Source organism: Anopheles darlingi, chromosome 3 (assembly GCF_943734745.1).
Source record: "Anopheles darlingi chromosome 3, idAnoDarlMG_H_01, whole genome shotgun sequence".
NCBI lineage: Eukaryota > Metazoa > Arthropoda > Insecta > Diptera > Culicidae > Anopheles > Anopheles darlingi.
Genome location: NC_064875.1, coordinates 1,295,001 through 1,314,146, shown reverse-complemented (window position 1 = coordinate 1,314,146; position 19,146 = coordinate 1,295,001). Strand labels below are relative to the sequence as shown.

General features: G+C 47.9%; 2 protein-coding genes across 7 annotated transcripts in view; both read left to right on the top strand.

Moving 5' to 3' along the window:
- The first annotated feature begins 102 nt into the window (after positions 1-102).
- On the top strand, positions 103-11,924 carry LOC125953589 (uncharacterized). 4 transcript variants are annotated; one of them, XM_049683246.1, is made up of 4 exons: positions 103-229; positions 1,411-1,622; positions 1,743-2,528; positions 2,611-11,924. In XM_049683246.1, the coding sequence occupies exons 2-4, from the start codon at positions 1,421-1,423 to the stop codon at positions 11,100-11,102; spliced, it is 9,480 nt and encodes a 3,159-aa protein (XP_049539203.1). In that variant the 5' UTR covers positions 103-229; positions 1,411-1,420; the 3' UTR covers positions 11,103-11,924. The 4 variants fall into 4 exon arrangements, with proteins under 4 accessions (XP_049539203.1, XP_049539202.1, XP_049539201.1 ...); XM_049683245.1 differs by having other exon boundaries at positions 1,728-2,528; XM_049683244.1 differs by having other exon boundaries at positions 1,411-2,528; positions 2,611-9,749; positions 9,813-11,924.
- A 266-nt stretch (positions 11,925-12,190) lies between these two features.
- The window catches only part of LOC125953597 (kinesin-like protein KIF12), an 8,524-nt gene continuing 1,568 nt past the window's right edge, over positions 12,191-19,146 (top strand). Inside the window, exons 1-9 of one of the 3 annotated variants that reach the window (XM_049683263.1) lie at positions 12,191-12,290; positions 13,636-14,614; positions 16,660-16,840; positions 16,907-17,122; positions 17,197-17,337; positions 18,156-18,297; positions 18,365-18,601; positions 18,661-18,779; positions 18,848-19,146. The exon at positions 18,848-19,146 is cut by the window's right edge and continues 165 nt beyond it. In XM_049683263.1, coding sequence (XP_049539220.1) covers positions 14,148-14,614; positions 16,660-16,840; positions 16,907-17,122; positions 17,197-17,337; positions 18,156-18,297; positions 18,365-18,601; positions 18,661-18,779; positions 18,848-19,146 — 1,802 coding nt within the window. In that variant the 5' untranslated portion in view covers positions 12,191-12,290; positions 13,636-14,147. The remainder of the gene's footprint in view (positions 12,291-13,635; positions 14,615-16,659; positions 16,841-16,906; positions 17,123-17,196; positions 17,338-18,155; positions 18,298-18,364; positions 18,602-18,660; positions 18,780-18,847) is intronic. The other 2 variants (XM_049683265.1, XM_049683264.1) reach the window with 2 other exon arrangements.

Here is a 19,146-nt window from a genome sequence, read left to right as displayed (position 1 = left end):
CAAAAATCGCGAGGTCACAGTCGCGCTACGTCTAGACAGGCGGTCAGGTCGTTGAGTGTCCGCTGCTGCGTGGGCAATTTCAAACGTCAAAAAGGTTCTCACGGAGCGCCATTTTTCGCTTGTTTCATAAACGTGTTGGTTCGAAAAACTGTAAAAACCACGAAAATTCGGCATCGAAATCGAGCGCAACTATTACCGACTGGTGCTGCTAAGTACAAGCTACGCGCAGGTAATGGAGTGCAGTGAGAATGCTTGCGGTTTGGTGGCGTAATTCGCGAATGAAAATTCGCACACGCACGCTCGGTGGTTTTCGTTGTTCTCGAGTCGTGGTTCTCGGCTTCCAAGCCCCTTCTTGCTACATAATCGGCCCTTCCTTGTGCTGCAGCTTACCTCGAGGCGCGGCTCCGAGGACGCCCTACGCGCCGCTTGGCCGCTCGTCTCCTGCTTCGTCCGTCCTGCAGTGAAATTGCGTTTTTTTAACTGCTGCTAATCGCTCGGGGCTTTTTACGTCTCGGTTCCGTACGGTGAAGTGCGCGTTTTTTCTCGGGTGACAGTTTCAGCATCTTTCTCTGTGGAAGGACGAAGGTTTTGGTGTGAAAAAGCGAGCACGCCTCTTGACTCGGGGGTTCCACGGACGGCAGAGGTGTCATCGCGCGCGCGCTTTTTCCCCCTCCACTGTTTACTTTGTATGACCTGATCAAACATACGCCGTTCCTGCTACGCATAAAGCATAAGAATCCCGAAGCTGGTCAGTGAAAGACACGCGCAAGCACCGCATCCCCGACGAGATAGTTTGCTCTTCGCTTTCAGGGCAGAATTATGCGTCAAATTCTAGACTACACTCACGCGTGTTTATCTGTGGGCTTGGCGTGGTGGTGTGCGTGCGTGGGTCTGCATTTTGTATGCTTCCGGCATTCGTTTCTTCTTCAGGGTCATCACAACTTCGCACGGGCGACGGTCCTGCGCTTGGATTCGGAGTTTTTATGCGGCACTAAACGTGCCGGTGAAGAAGCCAAGCAAATAGAAAACCGGTACGCGTGCGGTAGAGAACAATCTGAGTAAAACACGTTTCAATTTCATCATTAGCAGAGTGCGCGATGGGCGACGACCGTGACGTTTCACAGTTATTATACGACGAACAGCGAACACATGACCGTGTGTCCGTGTCGAACGGCTCGAAATTTCCTCCTCCGGAAACTGCTCTGGCGAGCGTTCGAGATGCCGCGAAGGGTGGATCGCCAAACGATGATAACTTTTGTCCCACGCATTTGTTTACCGACACGATAATCAATTTGGAACGCCGTCAGATCGGCATGATTTAGCCAGCAGCATTCTGCGTTTTATTAGTATAACAACACTATGTTCTTATGGCACTATTCTTATTCAAGACTTGTGTTTTGCTCTTTTCAGCTGAAAAATAATGGACGATGGTTTAGCAACTACAACCATTGATGCTGTTCGTAGCCCCGAAAAACCAGATTCTCAAAGCATCCAAATCAAAGAAGCCAACAGTAACTCGATTTCACACCAGCCGTCACTTCCGCCAACAGATGCGTCACCGTCATCTGCCGATGATAAACCGCAAAGCAACACATGTGCAGAATCGAATCAGCACCATGGAGGTGAATATGAACTTGACTCGTTATCTACCCACTCCGACCTTAACGGGGATGCAAAGGAGCTGGTGGATGATGCGGATATGCTCAAAACTAAAGTCACACCTCAAGATCGGTTATTCCCAGATACGCTTCCAAGTGAAGGGCCCGGACAAACGTGCTCGAAAGAAGATACGGAAGAAGAGCACCTTGTAAAGGGAAATGATGCTGTGAATGCAATGGAAACAAGTGATTCTTTGCCAGATGAACCCGTCGATAAAGTGCCGGTGGATACAAAGTGCAAAGGAAGTGATCAATTGAACGGAGAAGATCCAGTTTTGTCCCCTGAAAATATCGCCGCAAGTGGTACTACAAGTGATGTTGCGATAGGAAATGTCTCCAGTTGTGATGAACAAACAGTCAACAATGACGAAGTACGAACAACAAAGAAAAGCAGTAATCCCGTTGAACAATCGTGTAACGTATTCGCGACGAATGAAGAATTACGGACGGGAGCGAATGACAGTGATGTGGATTTAAGTCAGGGCAAGTGTGATCCTGCGTTGGGAATGATGATCCCCATAGAAGAGGGCGTTGCGGCCGAAGAAAAGCAAGCTATGTTCAGGTTGGAAGCGGCAACTGAGATTAGTCATGCCGAAATGGAGAATCCGTATGGTAACAGCAGCCAGAGTAATGGAGTGGAAATGAAGGTTACATGTAAAGACTCGGCATCATATGATTCTGATGATTTAATGCAACGAAAAGAGAGTGATTTATTAATCGTTAGTGGTTCGGACGAAATGAGTCGTACTCCAACAGCTCAAGCTTCGAATGATGACGAATCTAAGTTGAGCTTGAAGAAAGAATGTTGGAGCGGTGACGATGTAAATACTACGTATACTGATAAAATAGCATTTAAAAGCTGGCCAATCGGTAAGTAGTTGAAAATGCACAAAATGTTTTGTGTTTACCGTACTCAACTAAAATTAAAATTGGGGCCCTTTCTCTCCCACAGATATACAGATGAATGGCGGCTCTTCAGATAATCCAGAGCTGTATAGCGACGCGAAACATTCTACTGCACAAGTAGAAGAGACATCTTTGGTTACTAATAGCAACACTAGTAGCATCGGTAGTAATTTAGAACAAACCAACGAATCAGTGAAGGAACCAGATGATCGGCTGGCACGAGAAAATGAATCCGCCGATATTCAATCGGTAGAAATCATTAGCAAAGATATTTCTGTAACGAATCTACTAAAACGTCGTGCATCAGAAACGCCGCTGCAAGATGAAAGTGACAGTCGAAGAACAACGCTAGACGGCGTAGTTCAGTCAAAACTAATGAAAATGGGTGATGAGACAACAATAGCACAAGCTCCCGAATCAGAATTGCCGCTGCAGGATACAAGTGACAGTCGAAGAACATCATTAGACAGCGAAATGGCGTCAAATCAGATGAAAAAGAGTGATGAAATAACAACAGAACTAGCTCCTGAATCAGAAACGCCACTACAGGATGGAAGTGACAGTCGAAGAACATCATTAGACAGCGAAATGCCGTCAGATCGAATGAAAACGAGTGACGAAACAACAATGGAACTAGCTCCCGAATTGACTGTGGATGAGACTTCCGCAGCGGTTCCCGGAATGATTAATGCTCATGAATCGGAACCAAATCCACATTCGGATAACATGTCTAACCATAGTTCGATGGATTCCAGTAAATCTTCTTCACATATGCTCAACGATTCATCAGCGGATCAGCAACCAACAGCAGTAAGGTCACCTTGCAGCATCAACCTTGAAACGGCAAATGAAGCTGCTGCAGTTCCAGAGGCACACGCTGAGAATGAAGAAAACAGCAGTAGCAGCAGCGAAAGTTCTAGTTCCTCTGAAAGTTCTTCATCGTCAACGTCCTCCTCTTCGTCTTCTGAAAGTGATGACTCGGAAGATGAGGCAGAAGATTCACAGAAAGATATCTCCGATAAACAGCCAACGGCGGAAACTGGACCGGCATCGACTGGTTTTGAAGTACATCAGCCTATACCAACAACAGCACCGCAAGAATTTCTTGAAACACCGGATGTTCCGAACAACGACAGTGGTGCCGAGAGCAGTCGAGATAGCGCAGCAATGGAGATAGGTGAATCAGGAGATTCTTATGAGGAAGATGAACATGAGGTGGTTAAAAATCAAGCAGACGAAGCGAAAATAACGCGCAGTGAAGGATTGAAACTTTCCATTTCTCTAAAACGGTCGTCTCACGTTGCTACGCCAACTGTGAATAAATACGAATCAGTAGCAAGTAAACCGAAGTCTACTACGTTAGTGGCAGCTGCATCACTACCCCCGCAGCCGGTTGATTTCAGTAATCTGCTTAAGCAAGGTTTGTTTCACGAACGGCAAGAATTGATCAAAATTGATTACAATCACGCACCGCTTGGAGATCATTTGGGACGACCTTCCACATATGCAACAAACACCAGTGATTATCATCAGCAGCAACAGCAACCCCCTTTGATACACCCTCAACAATATTCTTCGCAACACTGGAGTCAACGAACCGTCACAACTGACAGTGTGGGGAACAACGTAGGATCTTTTAATCATTTTTCGGACACAAAAGCAACGTCAGTGTCGCGGTTACTTCCACCCACTCTGGACGAATCGTCTGATACAATGGATGAAGACAATCGATTGGTGATAGCCGAGAAGCAGCAACGACGATACAGAAAAAAGGCCAACAATAGTAATCAATCTTCACTGTTGCAAACGGCACTTGCAACATCGGGAAAGCTAAATGCGGCAGCTACAGTTGCCACTTACAATCAACAGCTGCTTCAACTGCAGGAACAGTACAGGCAGGTTCAGCGTCAACAGCTCCCCTATCCAATGCAAACTGCTTCACCACAACTAATGCAGAATTTCGGTCGAATATCTGGTGATTATGGTGGTGGACCTTATGCCGGCGATGCTGGGACCATGGCAGGGAGAATCAACGAGAACGTAGTTTATAATACGCCCTCGGTGACGGGTAACGTTGGACATCAGCATTCTCCTTCGGTGTTTGCAGCATCGCATGCGCTCGGCGGAAGACCTGAGCTTAACTCTACAAAGGGGATCGCTAACAATAGATCAGGCGAAACGAGGAAGAAAAGCAAAACCAAAGCAGGCAGTGCTCCTGTTCCCAAAGAGTCAATCGCCAAGAAACATAAGGCACCTAAAAAGGTGACTAATGACGCAACCCTCCAGCAGCAAATGCATCACACCTTGGCGAAAACAGCAATCGAGAGCTCTCCTGCAGTGCCAACATCAATAACTTCACAACTGCCGTTGGAGAAGAAAAAGGACAAGAAAAAAGTTTTCTTATGCTCTGCGTGCGGAACACACTACGAAAACTGGAATCTATTTGTCCATATGCTGGAAGTGCACCGGAAACACATTTGTCTATACTGTCTGGGTATCTTTCAATCCGCCGAACGGTTGATAAACCACTTGGGAATGAAGCACAGTGTAACGAGGAAGCATTATGGTGGCTTATCTGAGTACATACAACATCACCAACGGCAGAGGATTGTAGCCAAGTTTGGGGAATCTGCAATCCGTCCTGAGCAACTGGAAGAACTTGCGACGAAAGCCTGTATGGGGCATCAGCAATCTTTCTTTTTGATGTGCTCTCGGTGTGAACATCTATTTGAAAGCTCCGGTAATCTGCTAGCTAATGACGAAGAACACATTATTAAGCACAATTGCGCCGATTACGTGGAAGCATGCAGTAACTGCGGTGAACTAAAAATATCGAAACATCGATGTGGCGTAATGAAAGGGGAAGAAGATGGAGTCGGTTTGAGCATCTCTAAGAAGAAACTGTCCAAGAAAATGGTACACAAGGGAATAAGCGATAACAACAAAACGCTACCATCGGATGCGGGCAGAGCAGTGGATGTAAATGGTATTTTAAATGATCAGAATGGCTACCCATCGACAGCGTCGTACTATTTTCAAAATCAGTCCAATGCACCAATGCCCGTTCATGGCGGCGAGATGGACGGTTTTAATCGATCTGCAGGACAGTCAATCACTAATCATCAACATGAAATTTCGCGGCTTCAAAATTTAAATGTGAGTGATCATCCCCGAACACCATCGCTACTGTTGCAACCGGCTGAATCGAGCATTCTATCCTCGATACCTTCGCGGGATGAAGCGGTCTCTGATAAACAGCATGCGACCATTAACGGCGATCAGTATGCGGATGAACTAGAACAGAATACTGTTCCTTCCGCAGTACTACCTCCCAGCGATAATTCAGTTGTAGATACGGGACCGGTGGCATCAGAGTCCTGTACTCCTCCAGCTATCCCCGTGACTCCTTTAGTGCCAAAGTTAAAGGTAAAAGTTCCCTTCCAGTACATCAAACCAATTGAAAGTGATGAATCGTTCAGCGATAGCGAACTTGATGAAGAAGAGGAAGATGAATATGGCGACGAGGAGGAGGATGAGAATGACGAAAAAGAAAAGACAAGTAAGGAAGATGAACGTTCGTCTGATGCTATTGTTCCTGCTGCTGAATCATCGTCTAGTGTCAGTGAGAACTATGAAGCGCCGGTATCTGTTCCGGAAGGCAGTGTGAATCCCGCAAGCCAGCAGTTCAGTACAGATGACTCTCTGAAGCCTGGCAGTCTAGAGCCAGTTTCTGTGGAGACTGATGGCACCACACCTCAAGCGATGGGAACGATCGACAACAAAGATGAAAAGGAATCCAACGAAATGTTATCAGAACAACAAGAGGATGTACCGATGGATATTGACGAATCCATTTCGGGCCATCATCACAGAGTCCAGCAAGCGCAAAGTGTAGAAGCAGAACCATCGCATCGTCCATTGCAAGATAACCTATCATCTTCATCGCACGATCCACAGCAAACGTCTCCTATCGGTGGAGTAAGCGAAGCAGATGCTGAACTCGGTGAACAGCAGAATACCAGCGCTGTGTCTATGGAAACCGATTCAGTGAAAAATAAAGACACCGAGGCTACAGTGGAAAATGTCGATTCGCAGGATCAGCAAGAAGAAGCTCCACCATCGGTATTTGCTGGAATCGGTTTACCTGCAACAGCTGACAACGATGTCGAATGTGAGAAAGAATGCAAAGAAGCTAACACAGCCGGCGAGGCCAGCGAGTCAAAGGTTTCCGAGCTGCTGACAACGACACAGGTGGGCGATGATGCGATGGATACAGAAGAGAACAAAACTACCCTCGCTGATCCAGATGGCCTCGTTATAGCCGATGAAGATGCTCAACTGTTTCATCTTACGTTGGATGAACCACTAGACCGGATTCCAGTGCGGGAATTTGTTAAAATATGTCTCCGGGAAACGGCACGCTTCTGTCTATATTGTAACCATGCACGGCGGATTGCCGTCAATGGAAGACAGCTCGTAATGCATATCATTGCTATGCACCGTTTTCAGGCAACCGTCAATAGCATCACCGGGGAAGAGTTGTTGCCCGATACGATCGTGCATCGCTTCCGTACTTCGCTTAACGATCTGGAAGGCGCCTATCTGAACGTGGAGACGTTCGATAACAGCTGGTCGCTCGAGCAGCGTAGTTCCGTACCGTTTATGAAACAATTCGAGTGCTTCCAGTGTCGGTTTGTGACGGTCGTGCACAAGGAGCTGTATCTGCACAATCGCAAAATGCACCAGAAGTCGGTGCTGTTTTGTTTGATTTGTAAGGCGAATTTCTTCAGTTATAGTGAGCTGCTGTGTCACATGTGTCCCGGTGTGGCAAATCGGATGAGCATCCTTGACTATTCGTTCCGTTGTTGTGTTTGCAACATGGACGGTATACCGTCCGCGTTCCGACTGATGGTGCATTTGCGCAAGCGACACTTTGCGTGCGATGTATGTCTGGAAGAATGTCAGGATCAGGCGCGACTTTCAAATCACGTGTGGAAGCACAAGTTGAACCATCTATGCTACCGCTGCGGATTAAGCTATCGCAATAAGGACGACATCTTGAAGCATCTCTTCTGGAAGCACGGCACCGAAGGGGTACTGTGTAAACGGTGTTTGAAGAAAAAATGGCCCCACGTTTATCACTTCTGTGCACCACCGGCGCAGTATACTTGCGAAGTGTGTCAGTTACCGTTCGAACGATCCGTAGCCCTAAAGGTACATCAGCGATTGCACAACGGTGAGGCAAAGTACCCCTGCACGGAAGATGGTTGCGAGAAACGATTCATTTCTAAGAAGCTGCTGCTGAAACATGTCCAACGGCACTATCCGGAAGAGCAGCGGTCCATTGCTGCAGCCGAAGGTGAGGTAAAAACAGAAGATACACTGAACGAGGATAACACTGTTGCAAAGGATGAGCAACAGCAAACGAAAGCGATAGTAACGCAGAACGGAGCACTCAGGCATTCCGTGGACGAGCAGAGCGGCAAAGAAGATCAGTGCCCTGCGTCGGACACGGCTGCTGAAGGCAAAGACGGACAGAGTGAATTAACCCCTACAGACACGGTAAAAGAGGAATCGGGGGAGACAGACAGTTCCGCCAAACTGGAAGATTCAAAGGATGAGACAAAAGCTAAGCCAATGGATGTCACTGATGCTGCCATTACAGACAGCAAGACAGCATCCGATCGTGATACTGCACAATCTCAGCCCAGTATTAGTGCACCGGCAGGCGAAGTGAACACGACGCCATCGAAGAAATCGAAGAAAAAGAGGAAGGGAAAAGATGATGGCTTGTCATTGGATGACTTGATGGATCTACCGGCCTTGAATCTATCCGAGAGCGACAGCAGTGACGATTCGGATAATGAGAATTCGAATGCAAGCTCCGCTTCGAAGCAGTTCAAGAACTGGGCCAAGAGCAGAACCGCTGATAGTGTACTGGCTGCTGACGATGGGGATCGGGAAGATAACGCCGACCGTTCGGTGGATCCTTCGGGCAGTGGGTTAGATTGGGAGAGGAAAACAGCTGCTGCTGGCCAGTGGAGGGATGAGGAGAAAAGTGCAAACGTCGATAATGATGAACTGAGAGAAGGTGGACTGGCGGAATCGCAAGGCGCAACCGTGTCTGATCCAATAGCAAACATTTGGAACAACTTCAAACGCTATCAAGCACACCGCACGATCAGCCGTCGACAGTCGGCGACGGTGGACGAAGAGCAGCGCCAGGAAGAGGAGCTGGCGGAGCGAATGCTGAAGAACACTATCCTTCACGTGACGCAATCGGATCATGATTACAGCTTGATGTACAAGCCTATCAATGCCGAGGCTGATATGAGCGAGTCTCAAGAACCGCTGGTAAGGCAGGAGTCGCTACTGTTGAAATCAAAGGACGACTATGGGAAAGGGAAGAACGAACGGCATGCCGGCAAAACGAACTCTCCACGGAGGCACCGTGCTCATTCATCGGACAGCGACGATAGCAGTGATTCCGATTCGAGTTGCAACTGTGGATCTAATTGCAGCTGCAGCTCATCTAGCAGTAGCTCGAGCGGCAGTAACAGTTCTAGCTCCAGCTCGGACTCGGACAGTTCAGACGATAATGCGGCGACAGCAACACCGAACAAAAAGACGACCTCATCGAGACAGAAGAAAGGCAATGGAAAGATACGCAACGATGGCAAAACGGACGGTTCTGAACTGCGTGCTGAGCTGGAGGCGGAAGAACAGAAACCTCCACCAGAACCAGCCGAGCCTGTTGATCCGGACAGCGTGATCGTTACGTCCGACCTGGAAACCGATGAGTCCGAGACGGATGAAGAGTTTTATGACGAAAATCCGCAGAAGATGGCATCCTTGATGTTGGCCGAGAAGCGCCGGCAGTTGTTTGCTCAAACGTACAACAGCAGCACGAACAGCAACAGCTCGCTGAATGCAACGAACATGATGAACTACGGTATCGTTGAGAACAGTCGTCCATCTACTCCTTCTTTGCCACCGGAGGAGCAGCAGCAACAACTGCAGCAGGAAGAGTCTGGCAAGAAGAAGCTGAAGGTGAAGAAGCGGAAACGGGAACGCAAATCGTCCAAACGGCAGATGTCACCACATTCCGTTCCAATGTCTTTGGAAGCAATGATGACAGCCGCTTCGACGCAAGGACCGCTCGCAGGCGGTATGCCCGACCAATGGGTAATGGGAGCTGGCAACTACCCCCACCTACAGGCAAATCACTCACTAGCTATGCCATTACAGTTCGATGGAGTATCAATCGAGACATCAGCATCGGAAGTACCACTGACGCCGGGAGCTACACTCGTATACCCAGGAATGGGCACAGGAATGACCGATGATCAGACGAAGATAAGTACCCCGCGCCTGAGCACCGGCAACAACTCTGAAACAGATGCACCTCTGAAACGGTCTCAGCGTAGCCGAAAGCCCAACAAGTTCTACGGCTATACGAGTGACGATGAAAGCTTAGCGGGCGCATCACCCGGTATTCCTCTGTCGACGAACCCGGAAAAGTCGATCCTCTCGCTCATGAAACCAACACCACCACCGAACCTCGTGTGGAGCAAGGAAGACCTTCCATCTCCGCCCAGCAAATCCGCTAAGGTATCGGGTGCTGGCAGTCGGTCAACTCAGCAATCAACTCCCATAACCTCGAGACGTAACTCTGGCATTGGATTTTCAACACTGGACGAATCGTTCAGCGGAGGTATGGCAGGGCTTGCACAACAAACGGCATCACAACCCATCGCCCCACCGTCGTTGCAGGCAGCCCTGGGAGCGGCAGTACTTGCTGCGTCCGCTTCGATGCCATCCTCTTCCTCTTGTCTTACTCCCGATCAACGTCCTCCGGTGCTGAAGCTGAAGTTATCGTTGGGCAAAAAGTCTCGCACAAGTTCTACACCGTCAGCGAAAGGTTCATTGAAGGGCGCCAACAAGCGTCGCACTTTAACTCCTAAAACTCCCAAATCGGCACCCCCCTTGAGTGGTGGTTTTGATAGTATGGTACCTGCTGCCCCACTGACTGCTCCTATCGCCGCACCATCTGCCCTATCCTCGGCCCCCGGCTATACGCTGCCAATCGTACCGGAGCAGCATCCTAAAGTACCGCCCATCGGCTCATTCCCCAGTGTGCAGACGGAGTATTTCCGGCCGAATCAGATCCGTGTCCCAGCGGGTTGGCGACCACCGCGTGAAGGTGAATCCGTATACTGCTACTGCCGGTGCCCGTACGACGAGGTATCGGAGATGATAGCTTGTGACGATGAAAACTGTCGCATAGAGTGGTTCCATTTCGAGTGTGTCGGTATCATTATGCCTCCAAAGGGCAAATGGTACTGTCCGGAGTGTATACCCAAGCATCCACCGCAAACCGACACCGCTGACGAACCGGTCTTCAATAGTGCACCATTGCAGCGGCAACACCCATCGATGGCATTCAATGCTAATGGACCTGCTGGTCTGGCGGGTGTGCCAGCGCAACCACCAACGACATCGGCACTTTCCGGACTGTGGGGCAGCTCGCAACCATAAAAACGCTTATTACCTTATCCACTCTTCAACCAAGAATAGCGTTGTCTTAACATTAATTCGATTTTATAGAAACAGGACCAGGAAGTGGTTAGGGCCCTCTGTTTTAAATTAGGATATCGATCCTTTGCCAGGGAGTTAACATACGCCGCGCGTTAGACATACATCGTACGTAGAAAAGCTAGATCAACCCCAGAGCCCAGGGATCTCCGCAGGCGCTGTATCTTCGGCTAGTTATCGAAAATTTAAAAAAAAACGGAAACGGAATGCCGCTGCCACGCTGTTCGTTCTCATCGAGCACCACATTTTTCATGTTATAATACTAGACTTGGCACGACAAACTAAGCAGGCGACGGATGGCGGCAGCACAATGACACAATGTAGATTTTCCGTATTTCTGTGCATGTGTGTCTGTGTTTGTGTGTGCGCGTGTAAAGGGTGATCTGTGTATGATAAGAGAATAGTTTCCGATATCCTGATTAGACATAGTTTCTGAAGCAGCAGCAAAACGGCGTTTACTTATAGAAATATGGCTACGAACGATCATCGGTTAGGTGATTGCAGCGTGAATCTACTCTTGGAGTGCTGCATTTAAGAGGAAGTAGAACGAGAAAAAGCAGAAACATTATCGAGCTCTCGCTCTTTACCTTTACACTTAACTGAGCATGCTCTAGTGGCTATTAATGCAAAGCGTAACACTGTAACTTCGTCGAAGACGACGACGAAGAAGCAAAAGGGCACCGCGCGCATAGGAAGGAGAGGTTTAGATCTCTGAAAACTATTTAGTGAGGGAATAAAAAATAAAAAAAAACCCTAATTATATAGCAAACCATAAATTCCATTTGACCACCCTAGGCATTTGTTGAATACTTGAAAGAAACGCAAGAACTTACCTTCACGAATCCTCTCCTCTTGACTCACTAGCTCGTTTTGTGATCGCTGTCATCTGGTCCTCTCTCCTCCCTACTAGCAAGGCAGGGCTTACAAAGGATATGCGCCTCAGCGAATACTGTGACGTCATACAGTAGGCCATTCGGTGCGCGGCCAACACTATTAGTACAGGTGACCCTCGAACGTTCGCTTTCACTCGAGTAGTGACCATCGAAGAGTGCGGTGGTGGTCCTTCTTGTTCGTCCTACGGTGCTCGTGTGCTTACTAGGCGGTCCGTGTGTTGGTAGCGATTGTGCGTGTGTAAGTGGTTTCCCTTTTGCATAGGGGGGAAGGTCCTAACGGGTTCTCTTGCGAGTAGTATGGACATCCAGTGCCGACTGCGACGTGATTTTCTGATAAAATGTGTGTGCTGCAACTGAAAATGGGGGAAATGGAACGGAATATGGCAACTGTTGTTTGTTCCAGCGGCATTTCCCAGCCGTTAATGGATTTTCTGACGGTTCTCCTGTCCAGCCGGAGCTGACCCACGGTGTCCCGATATGTTTCTTCATAGTGCCAACTAATGAGCACGGTTTTGTGGATAGTACGCGGCATTCTAGCACTGCCGATCATTATTCCTTATTTGGGACACTCCGTGAAGGTGCGCACCCTCCTTGCCTTCGATAGCATCTACACCACGCTGCTACCGGTATTCCCTTCTCGTGTGGGGAGTGCGCGCGTTGCATCATGAATAATTAAGGAATCAATTTGATGGCCAGGGGGGAGGAATCGGCGCCGTTCATTGACGGAAAACATTACTCGACCATCGAGTGGCCATTGGCCGGTTTAGCCCGGTACTAGACAAAAGTTTACCTACATTACTCCCTCTGAGCGGAAAGAAAGGATCATAAGTTATGCAACGGGGGCGACGCGGGGTCTCTAATGCTCGAACCTCGAGCCGCGTGTTGACACCTCGCCACACAAGTCCTGGAGTTGAAAAAGGTGTTGGATTGACCAGTACAGAAATTCTGGACTACTCAAACAACTCCAGCAATCCCTCGAAAACGTTCATCCCGATCGCTCGATGCGCCCACCGATTGACCACCGTTGGTGAGGCCAGTTGCGTTTGTCAACAGCCATTTCTGGGCACCGTGTGCCACGCCACATTCCGGTACAAACACCGTGGTCCTTCGCGTTGCTTAATGGATGAATAGTTAACGTATAATTGAACTTCCTTTCGTGGCGTGGACTCGTTTGATTGATTGATTGAAAATGAATTAGAAAGTGAGTTTCGGCCGACCGGTTGCGGGTCTCACTGGTGCACCGTTCCGTGTAGAAGATAATGATGATAGTATAGATGAGCTGCAATAGGCTGTTTCTTCATCTAGCTCACCTCTGTACTTTGAGGATCCGTTTTCCGTTCGTGTTCTATTTAGTATCACCCTCTGGGCCATAGGTTAAGTTGGTATAATTGCATCGCCCTGTTCCTCCATCCTGTGCTTTTCTTCAAATGTCCTTAAACCATTAGCTTTCGGGGTCAGCTCTTGAGAAGCCAAGCAACTTGAGTTTGAAATAATCTAGCTCAATTTGTCAGATCAGGGCCAACAACCATTTAATTTGATCCATTGCTACCAATGCAAGCCCTCCTACTCTTTCCCGCAATTAGCTACACTCGCTGTGCTGATCGTCCTGTAATTTGTGATCAAGTGAGAACGTTCACTTCATTTGCTGTTCAAGCATTATCGATATCCGTAGGCGGATGTCCGTGGACGCAGCATAAACGAACGTTGGAAAGAAACAAGAAAATGGAATTAATTTTTCGGAGTTTGTGTCCCATAATAAAAGTGACATGTCACACCCACCGCCATCAAGGACAACCTAACACGTGCGCAGTGTACCGACTAGTGGCCGAACAAAGAATCGTTCCGATGTAAGGATGGACAAAAAGTTGGCTACATTCTCCACCCCACTAAGGCAAACAAATCTTCAATCTAATGACAAACATACGCTAGCAATCACACTAAACACGACGTCCTGCTACCTGGTCCTGTGCGCGAACCTCGGACCCCCGATTCGCCCCTAACCTGTCGCGTGTGTGTTGTGCGCCGTGCCGTTGAATTGAACGCGTCCGCGTGTTTTTGACTTTCCGTTCACACGTCAGTCCTTGTCGTTCGCGCCATGGTGTACAAACCGCCAGGCACCTCCATCTCGTCACGTGGTCTCTCATCATCCCACGGTTCTACGTCGAGTTTACTGCATCGCATCGGACATGGCGAAGTTGCACAGTCACTGTCGAACCTGAACAGCTATCGCGGTGATACACGTGGTCGTGGTCCACGAGCACCGGCAACCGGTGCCGGAAGTGGTGATCAGCGAGGTTCTCGCAAGCAATCGAACAACATGAACGAATCGATGGTGTCCGGAGGTGGCGGTATGATGAAGCGTTCGAACAGTCTCAACAATAAGTACAACAATGGTCAAGCCCAGGCGCGCCGCTCCAACAGCACCGAAAGGATGAACAATGGCGCCATCGTGTACAACCGTGGCCGCAGCCCGCTGCGGAATTCCACCACGAACCTGAGCGGTACCACCAATGGAAGCATTGGAAGAAATCAGCGTGTCCTGATCCGTTCCAGAGGCAACGAGTAAGTGAACGAGGCCCGTTCTTTCCTGCGTAGAAGCTTGTTTTGAAAAGACTTTGCTGATTCGTCCCCGATAACCTTCATTACTATCGGCTCAGGGTCGTTGTGAGCATCACCTTGTGAAGAGAATTTGAATGTTTCGTGCTATAGAAAGCCAACTCGTATGAAAAATACTCGAAAATCGATGGGCAAAATGGTGTGTGACACGTTCGTTTGGCCATAGAGACCCCGAGGTGTACAAGGAAAGTAACTTATGTGTTCCAGGATGTCACTGACCTTGCCTCTGCTGGATTTGAACATGGTCTTTTAGGGTTGTCGCCAGTAGCATTATAGGTTCGGGGTTTATGGGAACCATAATTAAAAGGATGACACGATGACACAGTGAAACGCCCCGGACATAGTCACGCAGGTTCTGTTCAAACAAGTTGGTGACTAACGCTTTACAATATTGTCTAAGGTATCTTTCGTGCGGTCGTAATAATCCTGTCCAACGTAATAATGCAGTGTGATGGATCAGTTTTCCCTTCCATCATCCTAGTCTATCTCGAGCGGGTTTAATTATTTGATAACAACATTTGAAGCAAAACTCATTACAGCGAGGTGTCAGGAATGGAATTGTGTATCGAAACATTCAATATCGCTTCTCGAGCTGTGCGGTTTTGAATGATTGGTATTAAACAAAAACCATACCTATCAGCATCGATTGTAGCGTGCGCTAGTGGCATGATCATTACCCGTACCACTGATCGGGAGCACCGATAACGGTGGCCTTTTCACTGCTTAGCACGTTGATATAGCAGCAACACGACGAGAAAGGTTAACCCGCGAAGCTAATAAGCGTCACGAGACAACGACGGAATGCGTCAGACATATAGATCACCTGATGCGAATCGGTACGGCACGAAAACATGTGCCTTCATTTGAAACGAACAACAACACCGAGCGGACACAACTGACCCGAGGCCAGAGGTACCACACCCGATACGGGGAATGGTCTGGTAATCTATTTTTCCTTCGGTATTTCGCTGTAATGTCGAAACTGTTTACTGCTCGCCTTTGTCCAGACCAACAGCCGTTTGACCGTGGCCAAGCCGTGCTTGCTGGATTGAAGAAATCGATAATATTTATGCACGGTACTGGGATTCGATCCATTTCAGGTGATAATGGTAGGAAAAAGGATTCATCCTTTTTATCCGCCATTTTGTAGACTAATAGTAAAAGTAAAAACCAAAATTCCGCCAATTACGTTGCGGCATTTTAAATTTTTTGCCATTCTATGCTGAACGAAGGCGAAGAAATGGTAGCTTTCTTGGTCAGTCGAAGGTCAAGAGAAATATCCTTCTTTATCCGCCCCCCATGTCGGCGAGGTCAATAGACCGAACTTGAAACCCTTGCCAGCAGGGCAACGGTGACCGCCGGCAGTACGTTGATTGGGCAACCCCTGATTTACATACTGGCCAGTAGACCCTTACAAGAAGGAAAAGCCAGGCTTCACAAATGCTGGTTCGCAATACCGTCACCACTGGTCAACGGCGGCGGCATCTACATTGCGTGACCGTCAAACACTAGCCGGCTGGTTGGCACTCTGGTAGCATAGCAGCAGACCACACCGTCCGTTGCCTAGACGTTTGCTGCTTATGTACTAGGCTGTGTGATTTGAGCAACACCTAGGTTGAAGTGCCGATTAAATTTTGATGCGTTATGTGTCGGAACAGGCCGGATGTGGGGTGCGTGGGAATGGAAGTTTATACTTTTCAACCTGTTCAGGGTTGTTGGACGCTAGGATTTTTCAATTCTGACGCATTTTCTGTTAATTTTTTCTATCATTGAATGCATATCATCGAAGCATACTTTGTAAATTCAATATCGCCTTGATGCATGATACTGTAGTTCATTGTTAACCGCTTGCTTTGTGCTGCGTGTTTTGCTATAAACTTAAAAATAGGGTAAAAGGTAGGGTGTGCTAACTCAAATTCTCAAACAAAACAGAAAGGGTTTGAAATGCTGAAGAACCATACCGATGAAGCGCTCATGAATTCCCATTGCAGCATCGGGAGCTTGGATAATTTGGACAACATGACGCAGGCATCGACGGGAAGTAGCAGCTCCGTCCCTGGAACGCCTGAGGATAACATTAATGTAGTCGTTCGTGTGCGGCCGCTCAATGGAAAAGAGGCTCGAAATGGAGACGACATGGTTGTGCAATTTCCTGGAAACGGCCAAATTTTGGTAGGATCCCGAACATGATCTGTATCAGCTCTGGTAGCTCTGTAATTCCTCTGTCCTCCTGAATAGTGTGATGGGATGCCGCAGACCTCCGGAGGCCAGAAGCATAAGCTGTTTTCGTACAATGTCGTATTTGAGCCGGGAGCAACCCAGGATGATGTGCTGCAGTACTCGGGCGTCAAACGGCTGATCGAGATGGCCATCGAAGGATTTAGCTGCACCGCATTTTGCTATGGGCAAACGGGTTCGGGAAAAACGCACACCCTCACCGGTCCACCGGAATTGGTAAGTCATAATAGATAATGCTCTAAACGATGCAAGCATAAATCCGTCCTTTTGTATCTGTCCTTCATCAACAGTTCTACCGTAAACCTGACCCTGCACACGAGGACCACGGTCTGGTGTTTCGCTCGTTTTTGTATTTGTTCAAGCTACTACAGGAACGCAAAGACACCAACTTCGTCCTGAAGGCGTCCTTTCTGGAAATTTACAATGAAAAGGTAATGTCGCTCGGCTGGGACACTTCGACACGCGATCTCTTCACGATGGTATGGGTTTAGAAAACAGATAAGGGTTCATGATAATTAGTTTTAAATTGTATCACGTGCGTTCGTGCATGCCTGGCTTGGCAATGAAATGATAATGGATACACTGTGCTTAAACTATATGCGCAGGCAGTATGGCTCCTCGACTCTAGCCGATGATTAATATTTAAATTTTCATTACAATCAGGCAGCTAAACGCGAACGTCAATGCCGACTATTGATTATGTATCATTCACTACGGAAAATGAAAAATTCAGTTGAAAAAAGAATTTTGTATCAGCAGGAATAGAGCATATTTTGGATAACGTTTATCAGAAATGGTGATGCAAGAAGCTCGCGGGTAATTCCAGTGATGTGTGCTCTGTAGACGTGTTGTCATACAGTAAATGCACTGCACCCATGGGGCAGTAGATTTATGAAAAATGGATTCTATCATTGGATCCTCACATGGCCCGCGATTGGCAGTGGCGGGGGCGAGGATTACAGTCAAGCTGTCCTTGACTCTGTTCTATAATTCGACCAGTTCATAAACTATCGCGTGCAGAATGTTCATGGAAAAAACGGTCGCTCTACTCCCCGCGTCAAACTTCCGTGTGGGAGTAGGGCAGGAACACCCTTAATGATTCATACATACCGGTAGATTCGAATCGATTGAATTGTCCTTCGTTTTACTTATCGGCCCAAACCATCGGGAATCGTTTGCCAAACCTTGTTTGTTCTTCATCAGTTACGAAACAGTTTAAGTTCAAATTTTATATCACTTTCTTCGTTAGGTAATCGATTTGCTAAACCCTGGCAGCGCCCGGAAACCCTTGGCCGTTCGGTGGTCCAAAAAGTCACGTGGCTTTTTTGTGGAAAATCTATTCATGGTAGATTGTGAAGAGCTGGACGATTTGCTAGCAGTTCTAGAAGAAGGTAATTATGGGCCAGTTTAAAGGGATTGGCCGGATCGCTAAAGGATCACGTTTTTTCTTCTTCTTAGGAATGCGCAACAGACACGTTGGATCGCATCTTATGAATGATTACTCCTCAAGAAGCCACACGATTCTGACGGTGAACATCACGTCGGAACAACAGGCTGAAGGTGGAGTGTTCATTTCAAAGCAAGGTAAAATCAATTTCGTAGACCTGGCCGGTAGCGAGATGACAAAGAAAACACACAGCGAAGGGAAAACACTCGAGGAAGCCAACAATATTAATAAAAGCCTCATGGTTCTGGGTAAGCTTAATGCAGAATGTGACTGTTGGCGAAAGGTTTAATCTCCCATTTCGTTTCAGGATATTGCATCGCTTCACTAAGTGACCCCAAAAAGCGAGGTGGCCACATTCCGTACCGGGACAGTAAGCTGACTAAGCTTCTTGCGGACAGTCTGGCCGGAAATGGTGTTACATTGATGGTGAGGGATTTTAATCTATCTTCAAGGAGCCGAAACGTGAATCGCCTTTCATTCTTCCTTCCTTCCAGATTGCTTGCATTTCTCCTGCTCTTTCAAATGTGACCGAAACAATTAACACCCTACGATATGCCGCACGAGCGAAGCGCATCCGTACGAAACCCGTGATCGTTATGGATCCGAGGGAAGCTCTTATTCTGAGTTTAAAACGAGAGATCGGTGCACTGCAAAATGAAAACGAGCATCTGCGAACCGCTTTGAACCTGCAGACGGAAGCACAGGACATCAACAGCCAAGTGGATATGCTCGAAAGAAGACAGATATCACGCACTCCTCCGAAGATTGATCTAGAACGCGTCGCGGACATGGA